General features: G+C 39.5%; 1 protein-coding gene across 5 annotated transcripts in view; it reads right to left on the bottom strand.

Annotated features, from left to right (window-relative positions):
• nedd4l (NEDD4 like E3 ubiquitin protein ligase) overlaps positions 1-26,575 on the bottom strand; it is a 284,446-nt gene that overhangs the window by 136,397 nt on the left and 121,474 nt on the right. For 4 of the 5 annotated variants that reach the window (XM_016995252.2, XM_062972534.1, XM_062972535.1 and 1 more), the window contains 3 exons: positions 10,803-10,884; positions 6,241-6,279; positions 2,537-2,590 (listed from right to left, as the gene is read on the bottom strand). In XM_016995252.2, the coding sequence (XP_016850741.2) occupies positions 2,537-2,590; positions 6,241-6,279; positions 10,803-10,884 (175 nt within the window). Of the gene's footprint in view, positions 1-2,536; positions 2,591-6,240; positions 6,280-10,802; positions 10,885-20,295; positions 20,601-26,575 lie in introns of those variants that run through there. The other variant, XM_062972536.1, reaches the window with a different exon arrangement.

The following is a 26,575-nucleotide window of genomic DNA, read 5'->3' on the forward strand; positions in this document are numbered from 1 at the left end:
GAGAGGACCCCAGTTTGGGAGGGGCCCTGAGGAGGGGGATAGTGTGATGAACCATGGGCCTTGTAGTCCTGCTCAGGACATTGTAATCCCTGATGAAGATGAAAACTTGGGTTTTTTACCTTCCCAGTCTGAACTGGATTCCTCTCAGCCAGATCCTTCCCAGGCAGATCTGGAAACCTTGCACCTGCAAGAAAGTTGTGCCCCAGAAGTATGTCAAACAACCCCAGAGCCTACTTCTCCCGTGTTCTTGCGCCGGGAGTTTTGTAAACAACAGAGAAGTTTGGATTCAGCTTCGCGCAGGAGTGCGAGGATAGCAGCTAAGAATGTTGCCAATTAACATTGGTTCTCGTGAGAATCTTTAAGGAGTTTAACATCTGGTCTCAGAGTTTAGCTTTCGTTTCTGATTCCCAGAGAACCGCTTTGGTGAGAAAGTTGGACTCTATATAGGTGTTTTGCCCGCGTAGCAACTTCGCGGAGTCAATTCGTCAGCCTACGGAGCGAGTTGTGTCTGGACAGCGCGCTCCGATTCAAGCCTCGCTTCAGCTCAAGCCTTGCCTTGCTATCCAGCCTTCGCCTTGCTTCCCAGCCTTTGTTTACCTACGGACTTTGCCTTGTTTCCCAGGACTAATCCTTGCCTTGTTTCACGGATTTTACCAAGTTATTCCACGGACCTTGTTCTTGTTCTTAGTTACCTTGTTCCACGTTCAAGCCTTGTTTCAAGTATCAAGTTATTTCCTAGCCACGCTCAAGTTTTATGGACTAAAGGACCTTGTCATCTCCCCTCACTTTGCTTGGCAAAGTGAGTGTTTCGGTTATTGGATTTCAACTTTGGACCTTAATATTTCTTATTGGACATTGCTTTTTTGGACTAATTCTGACCTTTCCTGAAGGGTCTAATTCTGGACTATTTTCTATACTTGTTTTTATTAACTTTATATATTCCTTCAATAAAGATATTAGTTAGATTCTGGCCTCTGTGTATGGTTATTGGTGCCTCTGCCGCCTGGGTCGTGACAATGACATACAAAGAAATGGTAGCAATCTGTCAACCCATCAGTTAATTAATTTACACAAACACATGGATTCTGCATCTATGAATTCAATGGCTTGAATTTTTTAAATTGTAAAATGCGAGACTTGATTTTGCCATTCCATATAAAGGACACTATTTTATTATACTATTGCATACAATGGGATGAGCATTCATGCATTTGGATATCCGTGGGGATCCTGGAACCAAACCCAAATTATGATCAAGTGGATACCAACTCTATATTAAACATTTTTCTGCTACTCTGGGGACTAGGGCAGGGAGGAATGGATTCAAATTGCAGGAAAAGAGATTCCACCAAAACATTAGGAAGAACTTCCTGATGGTAAGTACTGTTTGGTGAAGGAATATACTGCCTCGGAAAGTGATGGAGTCCTTCTCTGGAGGTTTTTAAGCAGAGGATGTATGGCCATCTTTTGGGGTTCTTTGATTATGTGTTCCTGCCTGACAGGGGGTTAGATTGGATGGCCCTTGTGGTCTCTTCTAACTCCATGGTAATTAATTATATGCTATTTAAAACTTGAGCTAACGTTCAGTCACTCAACAACAGCCGTGAGCATAGGGGATGGGGTGGGGAGTCAGCCCAGTGCAATTCATGTACTTCCATCCTCTGTATGAATGGACTGGCAGTTTTACCTTAGTCCTGGAAATATGACAGGATCCCATCACCACTACATTTGTAGCTTAGCAAGTGAAAGACAGCAGTGCTTCTCAAACTGTACTCCTCCAGGTGTTTTGGACTTCAGTTGCCAGAAATCTCAGCCAGCTTACCAGCTGTTAGGAATTGTGGGAGCTGAGTCCAAAACATCTGGAGGAGCACAGTTTGAGAAACTCTATTTTAAAGAAGTGAAGGGCTCAGGAGGAACAGTTGAGGCTGCTACTGGTTCCATCTCAGGTGGTTGTCTCAAGCAGCCGAATGAGGGGGCTTCTATAACTGCATCTTGCGGGCACAAAGATGAACCATAATGTCCAAACACCTCACGTGCACAGTCCTAAGAAGAAGCCAGAACCATTTGCAAGCCTTGTCCCCATGTGAGCCTCCCCGAGTTCCCATAGGGAGATAGAGGCGGGATACAAAAATAAAGTTGTTATTATTATCATTATTATTATTATGTATTAAACATTTTTCACGGTTCCTTATTTTTTCCTTTTGGAGAAAAATTCCACCAACTTCCCATAAACAAAACAGAAACAGTTCTTTATAACCATGCCACAGCAAGAAACATTCATATTTATATGAATATAACAAAGAGACATGAATTGTAGTGGTTTGTGAGCTGAACTAGAATTCCGGGAGACCAGGGTTCAAATCCTCATGGAGTTAAGGAAATCAAAGGCTGACCCGGAAAAAGTCATACTCTCTCAACCCAAGAGGAAAGAAATTGCAGATTTCCTCTGAATAAAACTTGCAAAGAAAACCTCAGGACTGTGTTTAATTGAAAGAATGTAGCAACAGCACAACAATATACAGAAGAGAATACTTACCAATCTGTTTTCATCAAATACTTCAAAAAGCAGTCTGTGATTAGATGGATTTACCTACAGGACAAAAAAGAAAGAGAATAAAGAACACAGTTTTAAAAATGATTTATGGACACACACAATGCAAACTTATACGGAAAGGAAAGGGAACCTCTATAACTCTAAGCCATGGCCAAATGCTTTTTCTGCTGTTATGAAGGTACAGTCAGCCCTCCATACTTTTGGATTAAATTTTCTTGGATTTGACTATTTGTGGATTTGATTGATATGTTCTTAAGCCACTTGCTAGAATTGTGAACATTCTCTGGAAAAACAAAACAGTAGCAGCGTGTGCTTCCCTCCATACATCCCACCATATACCACCATATACCCCACCAAAACACATCCCATAATAATTATTGCATCTCTTAAAATCACCCTGTTTTGTTTAAACATCCCTCAAAAGAGCCCTTCATACTTTCTAAGGGTCTTTTTTGCCCTCCTCGTCTCTTTTAAGCTCTGGATCAGGGGTTTTCCTCAAAAGTGGAAGTCATCATACTTCCGTCAACCTGAATACCTATCTATCTATCTATCTATCTATCTATCTATCTATCTATCTATCTATCTATCTGATATCAATGTTAACTGACATCTTCCGTCTTTGTATCAGAGATTTAACTGTAAAAATAATATGCAAAGCTGTGCCAAATATTTCTTGCCCCATACTTTGGATTGCATACATGTGACTGTGTACTTTACGTCTTTCTTTCCCATTTTGCTTTTCCATGGGATGTTCACAATGGCAGCAAGTGGCTTAATCCCAACTTTTGAAGGGCCTGTTTAAGGCCCTGAACCCGTTTCAGGGCTAGGTTTCAGCACCTTGATTTGCTCCATTAAGGTCTGGACTGAAACATGAGTTGATTCACTGCCCCACTGATATGCAGCCACCTATCACGCATGGATGTGTGAACCCTGAAAAAATGTTACAATCTGCTTCTCAGATACAGTATGACCACTATATCTGCAAGTATAACGTCCCTTCTATTTTCATTTTAAGAATGCTATAAAAATCAATGTGAAAACCAATTATGATCTCTCTAAATTGAGACTCAGAGCAAATCGTTTCCAAAATGATAATAGAAAAAAGTCAAGTGTTCAGACATTTTTTGAAAAAGATATCATAGTCTTAACCATGTACAGTGCTTTGGTCTGTTTATAGACTGCTGGTTTCAAAGATGAAATTTAACTTGCGCACCCCTTTCTCTTTAAGGAAACATGTCATAGACGAGTGATAAAGCACAACCAATAATGATATGAAGTCAAGGTTATTTACTAGGTTAAATCTGAAATAATTTGTTTCCAAAATTAGAGATAGAGAATGGGCATGTAATGTCTGGGGTAGTGATAGGTAAGGAGGTAAAGGTTTTCCCTTGACGTTAAGTCCAGACATGACTGACTCTGGGGATTGGTGCTCATCTCTCTCATCTCTCAATTTATAAGGCGAAGAGTCAGTGTTGTCCATAGACACCTCAAAGGTCATGTGGCCAGCATAACTGCATGGAGGGGCATTACCTTCCACCAGAGTGATACCTATTGCCTACTCATATTTGCATGTTTTTGAACTGCTAGGTTTGCAGAAGCTGGGGCTAACAGTGGGAGCTCACCTCGCTCTCTGGATTCAAACCACTGACCTTTTGGTCAGCAAGTTCAGCAACTCAGCGGTTTAATCTGCTGTGCCACCAAGGGATCCTAGGTGTATGCTACCTTATCTTTATTTTGATGTTCACTTGCATGGCCTCTGCTTCTCAACAAAACTTTGAGCATCACCATCACTACCCCTCCACCCCTGGTGGTGGTGCAGTGTGTTAAAGCACTGAGCTGCTGAACTTGCAGACCGAAAGGTCCCAGGTTCAAATCCCGGGAGCAGAATGGGCGCCCGCTGTCAGCCCCAGCTTCTGCCAACCTAGCAGTTCGAAAACATGCAAATGTGAGTAGATAAATAGGTACCACTCTGGCGGGAAGGTAACAGCGCTCCATGCAGTCATGCCGGCCACATGACCTTGGAGGTGTCTACGGACAACGCTGGCTCTTCGCCTTATAAATGGAGATGAGCACCAATACCCAGAGTCAGACATGACTAGACTTAATGTCAGGGGAAACCTAGCATACAACTGGTTGGAGCAAAATCCTGGAAATGATGATTGGTGGAACTATAGAAATGCTATGAAGCAGGAAGGCTACATTAGGTCAGTCTCTGAGTTCAGAGTTGGAAAAACTATAATCTTTGGACTGAAATTCTATGTCCTATCTATGCCATTCAATGGGTTGTAGCACAAATAAAGGTAACTCACAAGTGAATAGATATTTATTTGAATGTACAGATGCCCCAAAGACATAGAAGGCTGATCTGCAGAATGGATACCAAAAGAGTGCAGGATGGTAGAATGCTGGCATTTCCATACAAGAGCCTTTGGTCTCCAGACCTCCTCTCTTATTCTGACTTATGCCCTGTGCTTCAATAGATCACTGCTTCTTAAACTCTGTCCCCTGACCCCAAATGGGGTACCTGTGGTTCAATGTTGGAATCACGAAAAATTTGGCAACAAAAAAGGATTCTGAATGCCACACACACAAATCTGTTAGCAACAAAGTGCAGTGTTTACAATTGACCCTGCAGAAAAAGCTTCTGCTATACTCCACAAAAATCAGCTTATACAGCAAGACTTACAAATGCTGATATGTTATCAATAAATGTTTGCCTATTTTATATAGGGTTGGAAGTGGAAAAGTTTAAGAAGCCCTAAAATAGATTACAATCCATCATATTACAAGCAGAGATACAGGTATATAGGTATCAGAAGATGTATTTATGTGCTACTGGAGTTCACCTGTAGCACTTTTCCTTAAAATGTGATAATAAATTCCAGTTCATGGAGAAGCACAATATGATTTAAGAGATTTGGATTAAAGGGGAGATCTTTCAATTTATTCTGATTACTGCTTCTGCAAAAATAACACATATAACACATTTTCCAGCATATTTAATCTAAGATAATGTAGCACTGGCAGACTCCATTCAATTACTTCTGTGACTTCTGAAGGCAATGGATTGGACTATAACTTATTTAAATGGGTCACAGAAAAGTCAATAAATACTTAATGCAACAAACAAGTGCCAATTTGCTTTTGTTTACTTATTTTATGTGCCAAAATAAAAAAAAATAGTTTGTATATTTGAAATGCCGAGTAGCAAAGAATATTCACTGTTAATCATTTTCTGGCCAGAATATGATTTTCCTAGCAGCCAGGAAACAAAATAACTCATAGCTAAAAAACTGTTTAATTTTCACATGTTATTTACACATCATGAAATGTTTCAGAAAAATATTCTGCACATAGAGAGATTTTTGCACAAAAAACCCCCCCAACTTAGCACAAAAAACATGTATCTGGAAAACAAACAAATCCAAACTTGCCACATAAAGCCCATAATTTTTGCAAAATAAAATGCAAAAACACCAACAATTATGCAGAAAATACACATTTGCATTAATAAAAACTGAAGTTTTTTTTAAAAAAAGACAAAAACATTTTTTCACAGAAATCTTGCAAACCTCCCCCCTCCCCCAATAAACTGAAGGAATTGTGTAAATATTGTAGACTGACAATACTAATAATACATAGATTCTGCTCAAAACCAGGTGAAAATTCGAAAGCAAAATACTTACTCTAAAATAAAATTCTTCATTCCATTTTGGATTCAGAGTCTGTAAGAAAGAAGAGGAAAAAGCCACATTTATTATCATGAAATCTTCAGAAAAATGTTCTTAATTAAAAAAATACTACTCTGATTTTAGAAGTACATGTTATTTAAGAATCAGAAAAGAAAGAGAAAGGAATTCACAGTCACAGCTTTCATCAATAATAAAGACACTGTCATCAAAAGGCTTCAAATTCATTTGCTGAGCAAACTTCACGTGGGAGGGTATGTGAAGTGGGATGAAGCAGAAATAGATGTCAACTATAAATAGGAACTTCACAGTGGGAATCAGAGCGTTGATGACCTGGGCAGAGATGTCTTAATGAAGGGTGCTAAATATTTCATTATTAAAATTCTTTAACATGTTGCAGGAGTAGCAGCGGAAGGGGTGAACTAGCCAATGTTTCTGTGCATAGATTATGTGTAATTAAAGGGATTAATTTGGAAATCTAAAAGCAAAATTATACAAGCAAATACAATTCAAATCAGCCTAAAAAATATTGTTCTCCTTCCTGCAAAATAATTAAGAATTAATTCCCTAAAGATGCCACAATTATCGTTGTTGGTATTACCATATATACTTGAGTATACGCTGGCCCGAAAATAAGTCAAGGCACCTAATTTTACCACAAAAAAACTGGGAAAACATTAACTCGAGAATAAGACAAGGGTGGGAAATGCCACAGCTACTAGTAAATTTCAAAAATAAAAATAAAAATAGATATCAATAAAATTATATTAATTGAGACATCAGTAGATTAAATGTTTTTGAGTATTTACATAAAACTGTAATTAAAGATCATAATAAGACTTTAATAAGATAAGACTGTCCAACTCTAATTACAAGGGCTGAAAAACTTGGCTTATACTCGAGCATACAATAGAGTCTCACTTATCCAACATTCGCTTATCCAACGTTCTGGATTATCCAACGCATTTTTGTAGTCAATGTTTTCAATACATCATGATATTTTGGTGCTAAATTTGTAAATGCAGTAATTACTACATAGCATTACTGCGTTTTGAACTACTTTGTTGTATAACATGATGTCTGGGTGCTTAATTTGTAAAATCATAACCTAATTTGATGTTTAATAGACTTTTCCTTGATCCCTCCTTATTATCCAACATATTCGCTTATCCAACGTTCTGCTGGTCCATTTATGTTGGATAAGTGAGACTCTACTGTATATAGTATTATTATTATTATGTTGTTGTTGTTGTTGTTGTTGTTAGGATAAGTCATAAATACATGGGAAATATATTCCATCACTGGATCCCAGAGATGTTCTCAGAAAAATCCATCCCATAAACGTGAAAACAAAACAAAGAAAATTATCAGCCATTTATAAACAAGATTCAAAGATGGCAAGAAAAGGCTAGAAATGCATGAGAAATAGTTTTATCAACTTTAAAACCCTTTTGAAAGCACAAAGTGTTATTTGATTTTTTAAAGTCCATGAAGATGCAAGCTTGGTTAATCTATTTTAGTAAAAAAAAAAAAAAAACTATACAGACAGACATTATGGTATAATGGTCTGAATCTTAGATCAGGACTCTAGGAAGCCAGATTTCAAATCCCACTTGACCATAGAAACCTACTGAGTGACCTTGGGCAAGTTAGACTCAGTTTCAAACGAAAATAAGCGCAAGCTTCCTCTGAATAAATCTTGCCAGGAAAATGTCATGACAGGATTAAGATTGCCAGAAATCAGAAACAACCTGAAGACAACAACATGGGCAAGATGCAACACCTAGAAGATTTTGTTCCTCAGCTCCTCAAATGAGTGATTTCCCCTCCAAAGTTCAAAGATATTACAGCCAAGTGTCATCTGATATAATTTGACCGCACTGAATTGAATGTTTACAAAATAATCATAGATTCGTTGAGTTGGAAGAAACCACAAGGGCAATCCAGTCCAACCCTCTGCCATGCAAGAACACATCATCAAAGCAAAAGTTGATTCTTATGACATCAGGTATCCAAACTATTTAGCAACTTCAATTAATAATATCACAACTTGGAAATGAATCCAGTTGAGGTACTTCAAAATCAAATGTAACATGTATTTTCTTTTTGCTAGGACAAAACTAGCATATTTTGAATGAGACCTTATTTTCACAAACTGTATTAATGAAGTATAACTGGTTAATTAATATGCTAGAAAGGCCCTGACATCACATTCAGAAGTCCAGCCCATAAGCCTGGTCTCCCAAGGCCAATGGACTGGGGAACACTAGTTGTTGTTGGTATTATTATTGTTGTCATCACCATCATTTGTATTTATATCCCACTTCCTTTCTCTCAAAGGAGACTCAAAGCAGCTAACGCTAAAAATCATACAATATGTAAATCATACAATATGTAAATTAAAACCCAAAGCATACAAACATTAAAATTGAATTAAACACAGAACTTATGAAAATACATAGTAAAGGAAAAAATCTTTGTCTTTTTTTTGGGGGGGGGGGCCTAAAATGGGTTTCCTGACATTTAGAAAAGTTAGTTAGGAGTAATATTATAGCTGTGAGAATCCTGCATAATTTTCTCAGCGTTTCTCAGCAAAATTACTCAGCGTTTCATGAAAATATTATGTACAGAAATATAAATACGTTCATGAAAATTATGATTTTGTACAAGGAACACTGTTGAGTATTTTCTGTACCTAATTGGTTTTTGCACATGCACACACAGACACGCAATCTTGTATCAGAAACAATGCAAAAAATATAGGTCTAACTCAGCAGAGTCTCATTTATCTGAGATAAAGGGGCGGGCCCAATCTCGGATAACCAAACTGCTCGGATTGCCAGGAGGCTGCATTATCCCTTCTGGCAATCCGGTTAAGGGAAGCACCTGTGAGCGCTGCTGCTTAGCAAAGCTCACAGGCACTTCCCAAGGGGCGAGGTCTCACGGAGGGATGTCTCCCTGGATCTCCCTCAGCCAGGCCCTTGCTGGAGGAATTTCCTCCAGCAAGGGGCTGGCCGAGGAAAACCCGCAGCACGCTCCTCGTCTTTCGGAGGTGACAGGCACTTGCTGGAAGAAGGGCCTGTCCCTCCGAGAAACGCCTCACACACCCTGGATCTTCCTCGGCAAGGCCCTTGCTGGAGGAAACTTTTTCCTCCAGCAAGGGCCTGGCCAAGGGAGATCCGGGGAGAAGTCCCTTGGCGAGCCCTCGCCGCTTGGGAAGCACCCCACGAGCGCTGCTGCTTAGCAGCGCTCGTGGAGTGCTTCCCAAGGGGCGAGGGCTTGGCCTAGGGAAGCACCCCACGAGTGCTGCTGCAGCAATCACGGGGCACTTCTCTGGGCCGAGCCTTTGCCGATTGCGGGGCGCTTCCAGGGCGCTTCCTCCTCCCCCTCTCTCTCCTTCTCTCAAGCTCCCTTTGCTCAAGAGAAGAAGAGGGAGAGGGAGGGGCATCCCCGGCAGCTCCTCGGTTAATACGGAGGCTCAGTTAAACAGGGCTCGGTTAACCAAGACTCTACTGTATTAGTTATTTTTGTGCAAGATTTCTGTTTTTTGTACTCCAAAGTCTAATTGCTTTTCTAGAGATGTATTATTTTACAACGAGAGCTGGTTTGGTGCTTACCAGGGGCAGAATCAGTACTGTAAGTTCTTTACATGGCAGGCATTTCAAGGCCCTTGGAGCCAAAGTGCCACTATACACCTCCATGGGGCAGAACAGTACAAATCATGGTTTTGGACTATATCTCCCCAGATCCCTTAACATAGTGCTCATGTTGGTTGGATAATACTGAGAGTCAAAATCAGAAAAAAATTCTGCCTGAACTATCCATGCAGTCACCTAAATAGCTGCCTGAACTCCACTTAGGATGCATCTACACTGCAGAATGAATGCAATTTGACACCACTTTAATTGTCACAGCTCACCAATATGAAATTCTGGAGTTTGAAGTTCAGTGAGGCACCAGTATCTCTACTCTTTCAAAATGACAACTCTCATGATCTCATAGTATTGAGCCATAGCCATACATTTCTAGTGTAGACGCACCCCTAATCATCTTTAGTGGTTCTTAAACTCTATTCCTCCATTTGTTTGACACTTCAGCTTCAAGAATTCCTGAGTTGCTGACTTCATAGCAGTGCCTTCTGGGAGTTGAAGTCTAAAACACCTGGAGGACCAAAGATTGAGAACCAATCATTTACTTCACTTGGCTGATGTCAGGATAAAAAGAAGAAATCTACAAATGCTGCTTCGAGCTGCTAAGGGGAAAGGTAAGGATCTAATAGGACAAACAGAATTAGCTGGCCTATGGTGACCCCATGAATTTTATAGCCTGTTCCTAGGCAAAGAATACTCAGAAGTGGTTTGCAATGCCTTCCTTTAATGCCTTCCACAAACACCTGGTATTCCTTAGCGATACAGCATCTTAGTAGTAACCAGGCCTGACATAGTTCAGCTTCCGAGATAAAATGAAAGCTGGTACCCTCAGGGTATTTTGGCCACTTACACTGTGGGCATTATCAATTCTTCTCAATGTGAATCATTAAATATAAATTATTCACTTACCTTTTTAATAGTTTTTGTCTGCACCAGTGCAAGTTCACGGCTTTCGTCTGATGCATACAATGAAAGCTTCACATAGGGGTCACTGCAAAAGAAAAACTTGCCATTAACATTACAAATTTTTAGGTAGCACATGTTTAAGGATCCCACTCTTGATATAAATCAGCTAATACTTTTACCTAACTATTCATAACCATGTCATTATTTAGAAATATCAGCATCGAAGTCTATAGACTGCCATAGTTTAGCAACTGGCTGAAATACTGTATCAGAAACACTACTACATTCTAAGGAAGTGATTAAATGTTTTTTTTGCAAATACAGTAGGGTCTCGCTTATCCAACGTAAACAGGCCGGCAGAACGTTGGATAAGCGAATATGTTGGATAATAAGGAGAAATTAAGGAAAAGCCTATTAAACATCAAATTAGGTTATGATTTTACAAATTAAGCACCAAAACATCATGTTATACAACAAATTTGACAGAAAATGTAGTTCAATACACAGTAATGCTATGTAGTAATTACTGTATTTATGAATTTAGCACCAAAATAGCACTATGTATTGAAAACATTGACTACAAAAATACGTTGGATAAGCGAGTGTTGGATAAGTGAGACTCTACTGTAGTTGTATTCTATTTTTTTTAATGTTTTGAAGGATCAAACAAATAAGCAGGATGACCAAACTATGGCTCTCTAAAAAATTGTTGGACTACATCGCCTATAACTCCCAACCACAAGCTCTGCTGGATAGGGATTATTGGGGAGGGGGGTGCTGTGCAACATCTGGAGGGCCAGAAGGTGCCTGCCCTGATTAGAGATGAATAAAGACAAAACTCTGAGTTGTAATCTGAAGCATATTTCTATTTGGGAAGAGGCACTGCAGAACCAAATGTGATTTAAATGAGAGCAAACATGCATAGGATTGTGCTGTTAGGAACCTAAATGGATTGGCGATAACAAATCAGCACTATTTGCACACCATCAACACTTTATAAACAGCAGAAAGTTTGCCAAGCATATTCATTTTCTCTTGAATAGGCAGGCCACCTGTTTTTGATACGCCCCAAAGGATAAGCCGTACAAATTAATGTAACTCAAATAGCAAGCTACCCTCTAGTGGCTACACTTAATGGTACAAAAACACAGAAAGTGGCTATCCTTCTTTCAATAGGTCCTCACACAACTGCTGTTTTCCACATTGCTGGAAATGAAACAAGCTCATCAAGTGAAAATTGAATAGCAAACACAGACTGCTCAAATACTGCTGAGATAAAAATCTGTCCTGGGTAGATCCTGAGATTTCAAAGCTACATCCAATAAGATCATAGGCTAAATCAAATATTACTCATAACTAGGCTTTATTTTTGTTAATTCCTTTTAAGTCAACACCAACCTATGGTGACCCTATGAATAAGAAACCTCCAAAAGAATACTCAGAGATAGTTTGACAGTTCATTCCTCTGAAATATAGCCTATAGTAGCTATTATTTTGTAGTGACCCATCAAAACACTAACCAGAGCTGACCCTGCTTACCTTCCAATAGTAAACAAATGTGATATGATTTACTTTCACATAATGTCCGTCCTTTATTGCCATATCCAGTAAAATGTCTCAATACCTGCCACAACAATCCAAGCTTCTCCTCTCCTTGAAATGCCCACCTTTCTGGCATAGGCAACTGCTGGAGGAGCAGATCTCACAGAGTCATTCCTCTTTTCCTAGAGGTCCTTAAACAATAAAAGGTGTAGGACAAATAGCCCAAAGAGGTGAACAACAACCACCAAACCTTTGCTTGAATAACCTCCTTTATCTGATGGGTTAGGAATCAAGAGTGCTGTAAGAAAGCGAAATCAGTTGAAAAGTGGAACCCAGAGGGGGTCTGGTTTGCAAATGCACATTGGCCACTTAAAAACATAAAGGTCAGGCTATATACAATTTTTCAGTGTGTGATAAACTTAAAAGAGCTTTTGTGCACATTCAAAAACAATTCAAGGAAGGGTCCACAGTTTCTATAGGCAAGGCTTGAAGTTGCGCACATATGTGCAAGCAGTCCCAAAAAAGCCTCATAATCAAGAAGAGCTTGAATTAATGGGACTTGTTTGTAATTTGCAGACCAATGATAGAAAGCAAGTCATCAAAAGGTAGGGGAAGCCTGTACAAAGCAGAGGAACGAGGAAATTGTGTTAGTGAATAGTGAAGACGTATAACAGCAGACTGGCAAAAGTGGCCTGATGCACACTCCCTTGTGCATCATTCACTTTGATGGCTCTTCTAAATAGTAATATAACAGCAGCCCTTCACTGGCTATGAATGTTACAGAGCTGCTACATTCTCATTTCTGCAGACTGAAGGCCACTTACAAAGCTCCTAGAAGGATTCCAGCCAATATTTTTGATGTGCATATCACAATAGTAACATAGTATGCAAGTCCTTTTTTATTATTTCTATATCTAATTTCAGTAATTATAAATACTTCTGTTCTTTTTTCTTTTATCCTATGAAGCTCATCTACTAGAAACAAAAGAAGAAAAATAGAATGATATTAATCCTCCTATAATTTTAAATTTTAATGTTCTATGGGTTTTACTTCCTTTTTTGTTTCTTCCTCAAATACCAGCCTGATCTTTGTGTGCTTGTTGTCATTAATGTCTAGTCTGATGTAAATTATGATTCAGATGACACCCTTCATCCAGATTTTCATTCAATTTCTGCCTTCCTCCTACAGACATCTCCATGACCCAGCTGCCTTGACTCAAAAATAGTTTAAAGGGAACACTCAATTTCTCGAGATCTAAGGAAAGTTGCCCAGGATGTAAATGCTGTGTACTTTGGGTGTCTGAATTAAAAATCGACAAACATCTGAATTTGATGTGGGTCTATAACACCAAAGTAGCCTGGGTGGAGAACATGGCAGAAATGCTACCATGTGCTCTTAAGGGTCTTTAAGGGCAAACAATTTAATGTTTTAAAATAATTTAAGCCCCTGGAGCAGGCCTTGCTGACCACAAAATGGCCCACTCCATCTTATAATAATCCAGCATTGTTGAGTCAAAAGAGGGGCGTTTAATGAGGAATTTCTTCACATTCAAGCCTTCCTGTAAAACAGGAGTTCTTAACCTTTTTTTTCCCATGGACTCCTTTGCCAGTCAGAAAACCACAAACCTCTTCTCAGAATGTAGTGGCAGATAGTCAGCCCTATACTCCAAAAGTTCAAAGACACCATTCAAGATATCGCCTTCTGTTTATTGCCTGTTCTGTGTTGCCAAGTAGTTGGCCAATGACATTGCTTAATTTGTACACGGTAGGACTGTGATCACGTGTGATCTAGTGTCAGGTCTAACAACTACCATAACTTCAAAGTGTGGATGGGTATAAGCAATTTTTCAAAATACGCAACAACTGTAATGTTACATGAAATGAATACTACTGTAATTTATGATATACAGTAGAGTTTCACTTATCCAACCTTCGCTTATCCAATGTTCTGTATTATCCAGTGCAGACTGCCTCCAGCCCGGACCCCACAGCTGTTTCTCTAGGTAGCAACGTGCAGCGGGCCAACACGCCCAACAATAACACAAGTGCAGTCACACTCTCAAACAAGTGGCAGACTTGTTGTAAAACATGTTGTTTTGGTGCTTAATTTGTAAAATCATAACGTAATTTGACGTTTAATAGGCGTTTCCCTAATTCCTCCTTATTATCCAACATTTTCACTTATCCAACGTTCTGCTGGCCTGTTTATGTTGGATAAGTGAGACTCTATTGTATATTCATAAGTGAAGGAAATGCTAGATTTCAGTTAGAGGTCAGAGAAAATGAAGATATCACATAAGTTGATTTTTCTTTTCAATTCCAGCTCACAGACCCCCCAGAAATCTTTCCATCGACCCTTGGTTAAAGAGCCCTGCTCAAAAGAGACATCCCCCAGTCAACATTTGTGTTATTTCCATAAATTCAATGCATAGCTGAGACCAAATCAAATTTCAGCCTATGAATACATTGACATCTGGAATTGTTTATTTTGCTCTTTCCTTCTCTACAATTTTGTACTTTTCTTGTAGATATTGTAGATATTTTCAGGGGAATTCAGAGAACATTACTGCAGCAAAAACAATGAACAGCCTTGTCGCACCTTAAACACTAACTTTTTTTAAAAAATGGCTCCACCCAATTTATCAAAAGCATTTGATGAAGCAATCCATGGTATCAAGAGTCATAGGAGCACATTTTGTTTGAGGTGTGTGCTTAAGTTAGTATTTTAGAAGTTCTTGAGGGAGGGTTTTAAAGACATGTCCTTGGGGTGGTTCTGTCCTATCACAGAGTACAGAAAGTATTCTACAAAACTCTTTAATCCAGAGTCTGCTGTAATGTTGCAAAATCAATGTAAAGCTAATTAGTCATTCTTTCCTGCTTTATTTATATAAGCTTAAACTATTAGGACATGACTTTTCTAGGACAAGTATTTTCTAATAGTTGCACAACTTTTGATTGTGTGATTTAATTCTCTGATGCGGATACTATTTCTGCAATCCCAATAGAAAGCATAGAAAGATTTAAACGTTAGTAATAAGTGCTTTCAATTACTTCAAGGGAAGTTGAAGCTGCTAAGGTACTCATCTGACCAAGCATTTGGTGGAGGGCTTGCTTGGTAATGATTGGCTACCTTTGGTTCTCTAGACTAGTTTTTCAGGACTTCATTTCCCAAAACCATAACCACCAGTCATCTGTCAGGGTGCTTTTCCTGCATGGCAGTGGATTGGACTAGATCAGTCGTTCTCAACCTATTGGGTCCCCAGGTGTTTTGGCCTACAACTCCCAGAAATCCTAGCCAGTTTACCAGCTGTTGGGATTTCTGGGAGTTGAAGGCTAAAACATCTGGGGACCCACAGGTTGAGAATCACTGGACTAGATGACCTATTATTATTATTATTATTATTATTATTATTATTATTATTATTATTATTATTATGTGGTCTCTTTCAACTCTATTATCTATGATTTTATGACTTTGCTATCTGAGGCTTCTGGAAGTTGATGTTCAAAACACCTGGAAGACCAAAGGTTTAAAGCCTCTGAGCTAGCAATGTCAGATCAGTTTTATATTGCTGCTGACTCTTCTCCACCTCCAGTTTATCATATTATTCATGTGTGTATTTTAATGATCTGACTCAACAAGTATCTAGGAAAGAGAGCAACATATGCAATGAACTGTACTTCCTTAGCTCTGTCCAGAACTAGATTACCAACCCTGAGCAAGAAAGCTGCCCCCAACAGCTTTCTCTACAAGTATCTAATGGGTTAGAAGACTTAATAATGTTTCACTTCACTATATTTTGATCATTCCAGCTATAGGACAGCAGGAAATAACCATGTATACCTACTCTCAGGAACAGATATGTATTTGGATATTTCCTTTTGGAAAGATAATGCAATATTAATGTAATATTTTAACTGATGCAATACATATGTCCCTGAACTCTCAATTCCCATTACTTACTGGAATTTCCCTGTCATTAGTAATGAATGTTTTTTTTCCTACTTGGAAAATTTGTTTCATAACTTTTGACAGAGCATTGTATTTAGTAACTTGGGTTGAAGGATGCTATTCTGAATGATTTTGTAATCTTAAAATGTGTTTCTCAGTATTTGAAAACTGTTGTTTTGTAACTATGAAACTAGAAAACTGGCATACCCATTTTCCTTTGTTATTGAGGGACATGAATACAGAAGAAATAGATTAACTGGAGAGCTATGGTTATTTTTTTTTAAGATTCAAAGTGCTTGAGTTTGAAATATATTTTGATTATGTTCCAGGTCTACATCAGTTAACAAAGCCTCTGACAAAGAAGCTTCTTTTAGAAAATACATTTTATGCTTGCCCAGACTCCTTTCCCTTCCTAATCCTCTGTTTTTATCAGATGTTCTCAACCTGTGTGTCCCCAGATGTTTTGGCCTTCAACTCCCAGAAATCCTAACAGTGGGTAAACTGGCTGAGATTTCTGAGAGTTGTAGGCCAAAACATCTGGGGACCCACAGGTTGAGAACCACTTATCTATATAGAAAGTTTTTTTTTTTTTTAGCATTGGGAGGGTGGAGAAAGAGACATGTTCCCACAAAGACTTTCAGTACTGCCTTGGAAAAGTGTGTTAGCCTTCTCACAAGCGCATAGCTTGAAAAATATCACATTCATTCATTTAAAATATTTTTCTCTAATTAGCAGATGTTGATGTAACTACCACAGAAATATACTATATTTTGATAGCTGCCTTGGTTTGGGGCAAGAAGCAAGCTGTGTTTTTAAAATGTTTTTACTGTATTTATCATGGTTCTTTTTAGAGGGGTTGGAGGAAGTTATAGGAAGGTATTAGTTTAGTATATTTTTGTTTGTTCTATTTGGTGTCTGAGCATTTTTTAAATTTCAATTTAATTAACTTTTAAAAACAAAAATAAAAATTATGTTAAAAGAAGAAGCAACCATCTCCATTATTCCAAGATGTACAAGATGTAATTTCTCAGTTTTACTTTGTCTCAAACACAGCTACCCAGAATGGAGCCTTTGCTATACATCTATATAGATAAGACTAATAAATAATAATAGTAATAAAACTTTATTTATATTCCGCCACCATCTCCCGGAGGGACTCGGGGCAGCTCACAGAACACTCAAGGTGTGACATACAAAATACAACAAGTGCAAAACAAAACATAGACAATAAATAGTCAAACACAACATCATACATTCACTGTACCCTTTGGTAAACTAACCTCTTCCTTCCTTCACCTTCCTGTTTTAGAACGGTATGCAAATAGTTTATCCAAGATGTTGCTTGACCTGCGCGCCCCCCCCCCCCCTCTATCCTTTCTTGTTCCTTGCCCATATCATACCCTCCAAGTTTCCCAGTTTGGGAGGGACAGTCCCTATTAATTCTCTCTCATCCTGTGTTCCTCGTCATTTAATAAATTTGACATTTTGACCACAGTCCATCCAGGATTCTTTTAAACAGGATTTCCTGATACACAAGAAATACAGTTTTCATCCATTTCCCAAATACCAGTATTTTGAAATATCGTTTTCATCCTTAGCAATATCCCATTCAACACTGTCTTACTTTGGCATCGTATTTTTGGACTGTATTCTTTTAAGATGTAAGGTACACACCTTGGGAGAAAGGAGATCCTTAAATACAATAAACATGTGACATAATATATAAATAGATCTTTCTGCTACCTGTTGAGCCACAAGAGATGGAATGGAACTCAACCGGTTGTGGTTATTAATCTTGCAAATGGCTTGGTTGCCTATAGATGCATGTTGTAAACACAAAACACAGTTGTATTGTTATTAGTAGTATTAGTATTTATATCCATTTTTCTCTCTCCCAAATGAGACTCTTTGATACCTGGGATTTGTAGTGTTGTGATGAACTGAAAATTCTCCTCTTGTGATGCAGTTGAGATGCAAGCTAGAGTTGTTTAGCAACTGATTTTGTGTACCTTACTAACTACAAACTCCAGAATTGAATAGGAAATTAAAGTGGTATCGAAGTGCTATTACTGTACATTGCCTCGTTTCTCTCAAGGACTGACTCATTGAATTCGTAGGACACAAAAGTAAGACGTGACTCACACAAATCCCTCTTATTATAGTTGAACTGCTCTCAGTGAGATGAAGTCAAGATGCAACTCATGGAATTACTAGTTCTTAGTACATCAATTTGCGTGATGAGCTTTTTCCTTCTTTTTCTGTGACCATGCATGTCCTTGAGAATGCCCACGTTATTTGTTGCAAGCTGGCATTTTAAAAGAAGAGACCTGGAACATTTGGACTCCTTTTCTGGGTCAAAGCCTTGCTAAAATAGAAAATGTGGAGGTGGTGATGCTAAGAATGGACGAGGAGTAGATATATAACTCGTAGATATATAACATCACAAGCATAACAGAGGTCACCCGTACTGGCTTCCCTCACTGCAAGAACATTTCACACAGGGACCAATTAGGAGTCAAACTTGGTCCTGCGGCTGCTTTGAAGGATTCGGTTTGAACTGGAGGCTATAAACTTCCTTATACTTACATAAAACAAGAGCTCTGGAGCCGTGTGTGCAGGCAGGAAGGCCAAAAGCCCTGACTTCACCTGTCCAGTAAAGAAGTCTAAGCCAACTATAATACCTAGCACAGAGTCCTTCAGGATATAATAAATACACTGAATGACACCATCAGCTGTGTTACAGTAGTAAAACAAAGGTAAGGCAAATTCGTTTAAAAAAACCCCAGAAATACCTATGAGCTTTTTTTTAAAAATAGCAGAGTTGAATAACACCCAACCTTCACGATTATGTGAGACCTTTTGATTTCTCCAGAACTCTTCATCAGGTTAAAGGGCACCGAAAGGATCAGTGTTAGTAATTATTTAACAGTGGCCAAAATAAAAGGACATTTTAAGAAGTGGCAAATAGGCAGTCACATTTGGCATACAGGGTGGTGTTCTGGTCACTTCATCTCAAAATGGAAATGACAGTGATGGGCAGTTTCAAAAGGTTCACAGGTTCTGTCACAGGTTCAGAACTCACAGGTTCTGTTAAAGAAACCTTCAAAGAATGTGGCTGTTTCCAATATACAGTACAGGGGAAAGTGTCCAGAAGGTGAGAAGACACAACATTAAGCCTGATAAAATTATCAGTTGTCAGTCTCATGCCACCAGAATTCAATGTCACCAAAAGTCAAAGCTTGGAGGTAGCCTTCAGGGCAAAAAAAACCCCTCACAAATTCTTATTTGCATAACATTAAAATTGTGTTCTGAAAATTGCTCCAGCAATATGGGATACATCTGAACAATTTAATTGTTTTTAAAGGGTGCTTTTTCCAGAAAGGATAGGTCTATCCATTGCTAAAATAGAACCTTTCTATTTGGAGATACCATAAGAATACTCTCACAAGGTTCAGCAGATGGTGAGACTGACAACATAAGGCAGCAATCCCCATATAGTGGGTGTGTTTGGGGCACACCTCAGGGTACGCCGTTGTTGGAATGATGGTGTTGAGCAATTTCTTACAAGATTCTCAAGGTAGAAGGGAACAGAAGGAAAGGGACCTGCTGAAAAGGGTACACATCCATGTTGTGGATCGCCCTTCCTCGGCATCTTCAAACCTTTGTGTTATTGTCTTAAATTCCAGAAGAAAAAAATCCAACACACTAGATCCCAACCCACCCCTTTCTTCCTGAGACCAGCATAGGCCTAAGCTATTTACAATTCTACTATATATATTATTGTAAATGTCTTGCTCCTGGCATAGATCTAATAAGAAAAGCATTGCAGCGATAATTAGAAACAGGCACTTGTTTCCGTAGGAGGATCTGAGCAGCAGGCCCGCAGTAAAGGTATAAACAAATCAAGGGTGAAAGAAAAAAAAAATGGGGGGGGGGGAACGACACAACAAAGACGAATCTCCATCAAGGGGAAAGCAACCACAATTATTCCTTTGTCCTTACCTTCCTCTTTACACTCTGCAGGCAGACAGCGGAATTACGCTGGATTCAGGAAGCAGCAAGCGGCACTGATCTTCCTACGATCCACAGAGACCCCAAAGATCTCCCTACAACCTTTATATTTCCCTCTTTATAGACAGGGACAAAGGCACACCTCGGCCACCCTCTTAGAAATCTTACAAGGCTCTCTCACACTGCTAAGCTGGGATTCAAGGAGCTGCGAGCTACAATGATGACTCACAGGGAAGACAGCTATGCCTGTCTGTGTGAAAAAGAGCTCTAACACAACACACAGCACACACATACACACGCCCCTCTCCACCTAGGACTCTCCCGTTTTAAGACGGGCTTTCCTCCATCTGGCACTGTCCACGAATGCTGAATTTTAGATTCCGGTACTCCACAATCAGTTGGGGATGATAGGAGTTATAATTGAACTCCTGGAGCGTGCCAGATGGGGGAGAAGGCTAGCTCAAAAGACATGTGCTACATCACAAAGACTGTTTGTAATACTGAATTTCTTCTGTTCTAATCAGGTGCTCTGTGTGTGTATCTTTTTTTCTGTTGGTGATCCTGAAATTAGCGTGCATCTTACAATTGGTGGCATCTTAGAATCAAAGAAATACGGAATCTTGCCTATATTAGAATTCAAAGATTATATAGTCTGATGGAGTTAGCTTGAGCTGTTTAACTACATATGGATCCATGTTCAAAGCTTTTCACACTTGTTCGTCAAGACTCAGTGTCAGACTACAGCTGATATGTGTGTGCGGATATAGAATCATAGAATAGTAGAGTTGGAAGAGACCTCATGGGCCATCCAGTCCAACCCCCTGCCAAGAAGCAGGAAATCGCATTCAAAGCACCCCCGACAGATGGCCATCCAGCCTCTGTTTAAAAGCCTCCAAAGAGAGGCTTTGTGCCTTCTACTCACCTGTCGACACATAGTAAAGGTAAAGGTTTCCCTTGACGTTAAGTCCAGTCGTGTCCGACTCTGGGGATTGGTGCTCAGCTCCATTTCTAAGCCAAAGAGCCGGCGTTGTCCATAGACACCTTCAAGGTCATGTGGCCAGCATGACTGCATGGAGCGCCGTTACCTTCCCGCCGGAGCGGTACCTATTGATCTACTCACATTTGCATGTTTTCGAACTGCTAAGTTGACAGAAGCTGGGGCTAACAGCGGGCGCTCATTCCGCTCCCTGGATTCGAACCTGCGACCTTTTGGTCCGCAAGTTCTGCAGCTCAGCGCTTTAACACACTTCACCACCATGGCAACCCCATTATTTCTTAGGCAAGGAATACTCCAAAATGATTTTTGCTAGTTCCTTCCTCTAACATAGCCTACAGCACCTGGTATTTTGGTGGTCTCCCATTCAAGTATTAAACAGCACTGCTTTGGTTTAGCTTCCAAGATGGGTGATCCTTGGATGGGATCTGGTGTCTTTAGAGCAGGCATGGGCAAAGTTTGACCCTCCAGGTATTTTGGACTTCAACTCCCACAATTCCTAACAGCCAGTAAGTTACCTGGGATTCCTGGAAGTTTAAGTCCAAAACACCAGGAGGAATTAAGTTTGCCCATGCCTGTTTTAGAATATTGAGGCCACAACAGGGGAGGGAGACTTGGGTTCAATTCCTTCATTCAACCCTGAGATTCACTGAAGTCCCTGGACTGGACCTTTCCTCCTTCTTCCTCTCCCTCACACAATAGCCTACCTTAAAGGGTGACTGTTTTTCCAAAGATAAAACAGGTCAAAGGAGAACCATGGATGCCACTCAAGGCTCTTTTAGGAATGAAAAATATAATAAACATACAAAACAACCCTATAAAATAGGATAAACAAACAGCATTATCTTCATGCAGCAATTAAGGGAGAGGGAACTGACTCTTTGGGAGTGACTTGCCATTGTTTGCTTCCTGGCCATATTTGCACATTGCTTTAAGGTGGAAATCCTGGCTTATTGAACTACAATGTGAGTGAACAGCATGCTTGGGCAGATACCCATTTATTCATGTTTCACTCCTCTAAGGCAAAGAAACCAAGTAGAGTAGAAGTTTACATTACATTCAAAAGCCCAGCATTGTGGTTCATTGCAACCAAATAAGATACGGTGATAAGCCAGATTTAAATAAGACTCGCTGATTTTTAAGCAATAAACTATTACCCCCATATTTAGATGTAATGAGAAGTACTGATATTATTATCATTAAAATTATATCACATTTTGTCTCAGTTGAGATGCAATGCAGCCCACAATATTGGAAGCTAAGCCAAACCAGCCCTGGTCTTTACCCACTCACACAAAGGAGAGTGACTGGATTTGCATCTCACTTACACCTTCCCAATAATGTTTACTTATTTGTTATCTTTCTATTCTACTTTTCTTCCTGTAAGCTCAGAGCAGTGGGTCTTTGTATGCTTTCTTATGTTCACAGCAACCCTGTGAGGTAGGTAAGGACAACTCAAGGTGAGTCACTGGCTCACAGAGTTTCATGGCTTAGTAAGAACTGAAACCTGGATTTCCCAAACCTCAGTAACACTAACCACTGAAACACACAGGATTCCTGTTGTTGCTAACACTATTCACTTGCATGGGGCAAAGGTAAAGAAATACTTGCAATAGACAAATATTCACCCACAGAAGTATTTCCAGGAGCTAGATCTTTGCCGCAGGGGTAAATTAGGAAGGAGTGTCATTGGAGTAATTAGGGATTACAGGAATCTTTAGTTCCACAAAGAAAAACATAAAGCATGAGGGGTATATTACCTGCAGTTCCTTTTAGGATTCTGCTGGTGGTTGCATCAACTTATACACCTGAATGAATAAGGCAAGTAGCTGAAGAAGCATTTGCTTACTGAGACAAACTTAAATATTTAGGATTTCTATTGATTTGAAATTTTCTTTGCCTGTGTAAACTCAGGAGCGTCTCACTTATTTTGGCCCATCAGGATATTATATCAACAGTTAAAAGGTGCCATGGCACAGTGCAGAACTGCTCTACCTGGCAGCTAAATATATCATTTTTCACATCATCATGGGATTTTCTTGGCAGGGTTTGTTCAGAAGGGGTTTGCCCTTGTCTGCCTCTGAGGCTGAGGGAGTGTGATTTGGAGTGCATCTATACTATAACATTAATTAATGCACTTCCACATCTCTTCAGCTGCCCTGACTCAATGCTACAGTATCCTGGGAGTTGGAGTTCTATAAGGTCTTGGTCTTTTCTGCTACAGATGCTGATGCCACCCCAAAAGACAACCCCCAGGATTCCATAGCACTGACTCGTGGCAATTAAAGTGATGTCAAATTGCATTAATTCTACAGCATAGATTCATCCTTGCCCAAGGTCACCCTGTGGGGTGCTTGGAAACCTGGTCTCCAAGAATCATAGCCCAACACTCAAACCTCACTGGCTTATAAATGTAAGGACTGCCAAAGAAAAAGGAAAGCAAGATAAGGTTTTTAATCAGAAAGAGCATCTGTGCATTAGGAGCAAGTCCATCCATCTGTGGAAATCCATGCAATCCATACATAAGCAGCAGTGGGGCTCTGTTCCAGAGGTGTATTCCTCTATGAAATGGTACATCAAAATACACAAAGAAAAGCCTATTGCAGAATGGCTAGATTACAGTCAGTGCAAAGGGGGTGGGGTGCGAAGAGACACAAAATCTGTGAAATCCAATTACCAGAGACGTCAGCTACTGCACATGGAAAGCTGCAGAGATGTTTAACAATTAAGAGAAGGGTTTTATTCTCCCCACCGTCCTGCTCCCATGGTAACTCCAGGAGGAGCATACATCATAATGAGGGAGGGGGGACGGCGGTGGCAATCCCACGCTCCTTTGCAGTGTTTACAGAATAAATGCTGCATTTGACACCAGTCTCAGCTCTGAAAATGGCAGCGGCTCCTCTGCAATTCCAAGGAGCACCCACACGCTTTCCCTTTAGCTCTGGGATTTCCTGGGCAGCTTGCAGCCCTTAGGCTCTTGCCCTTAGCATCAGATATCAAAGGCCAGGATTTTGCAGAGAGAGTTTGTTAGCCAGCCTCTTGAAAAACAAATGCAATTGCTAAAATCAGATCCCAGTCTCTTCTAAGTCCAGCAATCAAATGTGGTTTCCAAATACACATTTCCTAACACAGGCTGTGCATAGTTTCCTGAGCTAGTGCCAACGCAATGCATATATATAGTATTCTACCACCTCCACAATCCTCTCTGCCTTGATCCATACAATCAGTTGCTTGGATTACTAATGTGAGATCTTGGGTAATCCTCCTGCCCAGTCCTGGGTTTTCCTGTAAATCAAGTGGGTAAATTGGAGTCTATGCACAAGTAGCTCCTGAACTTCTTTGGCCTTCAAAACCTTCCCAGATAGTTCCCCAAAGTTGCCCAACCTTCTTTTGTAATCCTCGGTCTTCTTTTTTAGTCTTTGGTCTTGAAATTCTATCTCTTTGTCCTCTAAAATCACCACAGTTAGTCCCTCAAATATGCCCAAACCTTCTTTTCTAGACCTGGGACTTCTTGTAAATCAAGAGTGGATAAACTACAGTTGATGCATACGTAGCCACTGAACTCTACGTCTTTGACTTCCGAAACCTTCCAGGTTAGTCCTTCAAAGATATTTAAGTTGTATTATTGTTATGTTTTTCAATGGGTACAGTTTTCAGGAACTTTTCAGGCCAAAACAAAATACCCTTAATCACCTGGAAATAGTGCGGTTCACCCTAGAACCCAAATTCATACCCATTTTAAGTTTTATAGCAACCTAAAATGATGGCCAATGAAAAATGACATCATATCCAATAATATCAGACACATTGATGTGAACTACTGGCAAGAGGTAAAGAATAAAAACAGGTCTCTGCCACCTATGCACTGCTTTATTGAATTAAATTTTATTCAGCCTTTCTAGGGACAAAGGTACATGTTACACCTACCACATAGAGTGCATACTATATGCCATAAATACAGACACACAAGGCACAAATATTTATACTTCAGTAGTTAATAAAATTAAATCTTTCATGGACTTACTGACACCACATTTCAGCTGCCAGGAATAAGCTCAAATTAATTGTACGTGAAACAGAACGGGGTCTAAGACACTCAATACAGATATTCTGTGGAATGTTGCAATCCTTAGGCAGATATTCTGTGGAATGTGGCAATACAAGTATTGAAAAGATTGTCATCTCCTGTTGGAGAGAGAGAAACAAACACACAGGTTGGATGTCTCCCTGGAATGGCATTTACTTCAGACGCATTGCTGCGGGTGGTTGAAGCTTACAAACTGAATGCTTCTTCATTCCTCTCGCCACAAACTGCTAAATCTCCTCCCACTGAGAAACCAAGAAATCAAGGAGACAGTTACAGGGAGACATCATCCAAACATGCTGACTTCCTATAAATGTCAGATTGACTTGTAGGAACATAACAACAGCAGGAACATACTGAAATACAACCCAATTATGCTTTTGGGAATATGTAATTTCCCAATTATCCGTTTATAATAAAAATTGGTGTGTTTTTTAAAGAAATCAGATTTTTAAATCTTAGCCAGAATCCCATGACAAGATAATTTCCTTTTTATAAAACCATCTGTTATATCTCCCAATATAGGCCTGTCCAGATCATCAGGAGAGGTCCTTCTCTCAGTCCTGCAACGTTCACAGATAAAGCTCATGGGAACATAAGAGAAGGGTTTATCAGGGTATATCAACTATATATGGTAGAATTAATGCAGTATGATACCACTTTAACTGCTATGGCTCAATTATATGGAATTATGTAAATTGTAATTTTACAAGATCTGTGGCCTTCTCCACAAAAGAGTGCTGGTGTCTCACCAAACTATGACTTTCAGGATTTGTTGTGCTCCTAAAGGCAATTGATTTCACTATATACCACACCACTCATTTTTATTTATTTCACATCAACCCTTTGGCCTGAAACACATGGCAATTTGAAGTCAAACAGATCACTATATCATATACATGATTTTGTTGTTGTTGTTGTTGTTGTTGTTGTTGTGTGCCTTCAAGTTATTTCTGACTTATGGCAACCCAAAGGAAAATTGACCATAGATTTTCTTGGCAAGATTTTTAGAGGGGATTTGCCTTTGCATTCTCTGAGGCAAAGAGAATGCACCTTGCCCACAGGTTACCCAGTGGATTTCTATGACAAAGCAGGGATTTAAACTCTAGATTCCAGAATATTAGTCTAATGCTAAAACTACTACACCATGCAGGTTCTCATGAAACAAAAGCCAAACATACTGCTATATCATA

The sequence above is a fragment of the Anolis carolinensis genome, chromosome 2, assembly GCF_035594765.1.
Source record: "Anolis carolinensis isolate JA03-04 chromosome 2, rAnoCar3.1.pri, whole genome shotgun sequence".
Classification (NCBI taxonomy): Eukaryota; Metazoa; Chordata; class Lepidosauria; order Squamata; family Dactyloidae; genus Anolis; species Anolis carolinensis.